Source organism: Phytophthora parasitica (assembly GCF_000247585.1).
Source record: "Phytophthora parasitica INRA-310 unplaced genomic scaffold supercont2.278, whole genome shotgun sequence".
NCBI classification, from domain to species: domain Eukaryota; phylum Oomycota; class Peronosporomycetes; order Peronosporales; family Peronosporaceae; genus Phytophthora; species Phytophthora nicotianae.
In genome coordinates, this window is record NW_008649264.1 from 8,650 (window position 1) to 9,924 (window position 1,275).

At 46.1% G+C, this 1,275-nt stretch overlaps 1 protein-coding gene across 1 annotated transcript; it reads left to right on the top strand.

The window, feature by feature from the left end:
- Positions 1-496: 496 nt before the first annotated feature.
- PPTG_20103 (hypothetical protein) lies at positions 497-865 on the top strand (the record flags this gene model as incomplete). The annotated part of the gene is made up of 1 exon (XM_008918721.1): positions 497-865. One exon carries the CDS (start codon positions 497-499, stop codon positions 863-865), a length of 369 nt encoding a protein of 122 aa, XP_008916969.1.
- Positions 866-1,275: the final 410 nt, after the last annotated feature.

A 1,275-nucleotide genomic window follows, 5' to 3' on the forward strand; every position in this document is an offset into this window, starting at 1 on the left:
AGCCCAATAGTCACTAATGCGAATTTGACCACAAAAGCCGCTTTATAAAAATGTTCGGCATTCTTTCAGATGAAACGGACAGCACCAATGGCTCCACCGCCAAAATTTACGTCTAGCAAGCCAGTAAAAAAAATCGATTTTGGTCAGGGCAGGAGGTATTTTTTTTTAATGAGTCTGAAACTTTGTCAGATTTCGGTTCTAGAAGCTGCCAAGCGGCTCAAAAGAAAGAGGAGACGTTCATCTTTCTAAAGATGTGCCTAAATCGCGATTCGTGCTTAGTTATTTTGTTTACGGCCGTCTCGTCATCACACGGAATAATCAAAACACAGCAGCTAACCCCTCTTGTACAATCTTGTTTATACAATTTGGCGCTATTCGAGGAGACGTCAGTTCATAAGCTTTGAATCAAGACTGGGGAAAGCGGACCCCCATTGCCTTTTGCCAGTTCACAAGTTGCCACGGGGAAGACAATCACATTCGCACGTATTTTTCAAGGATGCGCCTATTCTACGTGGTGCTGCTCACTATGAGCACTTTACTTCTTAGCTGTGGCTCTGCTTTGGCTACTGATGGCAATGAGGGAACGCGGTCCCCGAACGTGGGGCACTCTATTAACAGTGGTCCCACCAATAATGCCAATAGAATGCTGCGAGTCAGCAAGGAGACCGGAGATGGAGAGAATGTTGCTGCTGAGGAAGAGAGAGCTGGTCAAGGGCCTTTTAACAAGTTTCTCGGGAGAAATGACCTCACAAAGAAGACATTATCCAGAATGATGAAGGACGAAGCGTTCAAACGGAACATGTTCAAGAATTGGGACAATCACCAGCAGAGCGTCGGCAATATCCGAGAAAAAAATGTTTCTTAAGCTCAACCCGTGCTACAAAAAGCTCCTGTTGGAATATCTGAACGAATACAAGCGCACAGCCCCAAAACTGAAAAGGTTCAAGCCGTCGACCGGTAATCGGGTTCGTTTCGCCGAGGCTTGAGGACTTCGGTTGGTAATTTGTAGTGGCTATTTTCCAAATGAATGGACAGGTCGACTACCAAACTAAAAAAAAGTTCTTCAGTTCTTCAGTGTTTTCGTTCAGCTACATGGACTACAGAAACTCCTCAAATAGAAACCATGCGCCACCCAGCCTCGTACGTGCCACTCACAAACCAACTTGTCCGGTGATGCATTACGATGCAAGTGGAGTTAGCCACTCTGGGTCGTCTCAGGACATGTGGCAGCGACTGTTGCGCGATAGGTACTTGGGCCGCTAGGTACATGCATTT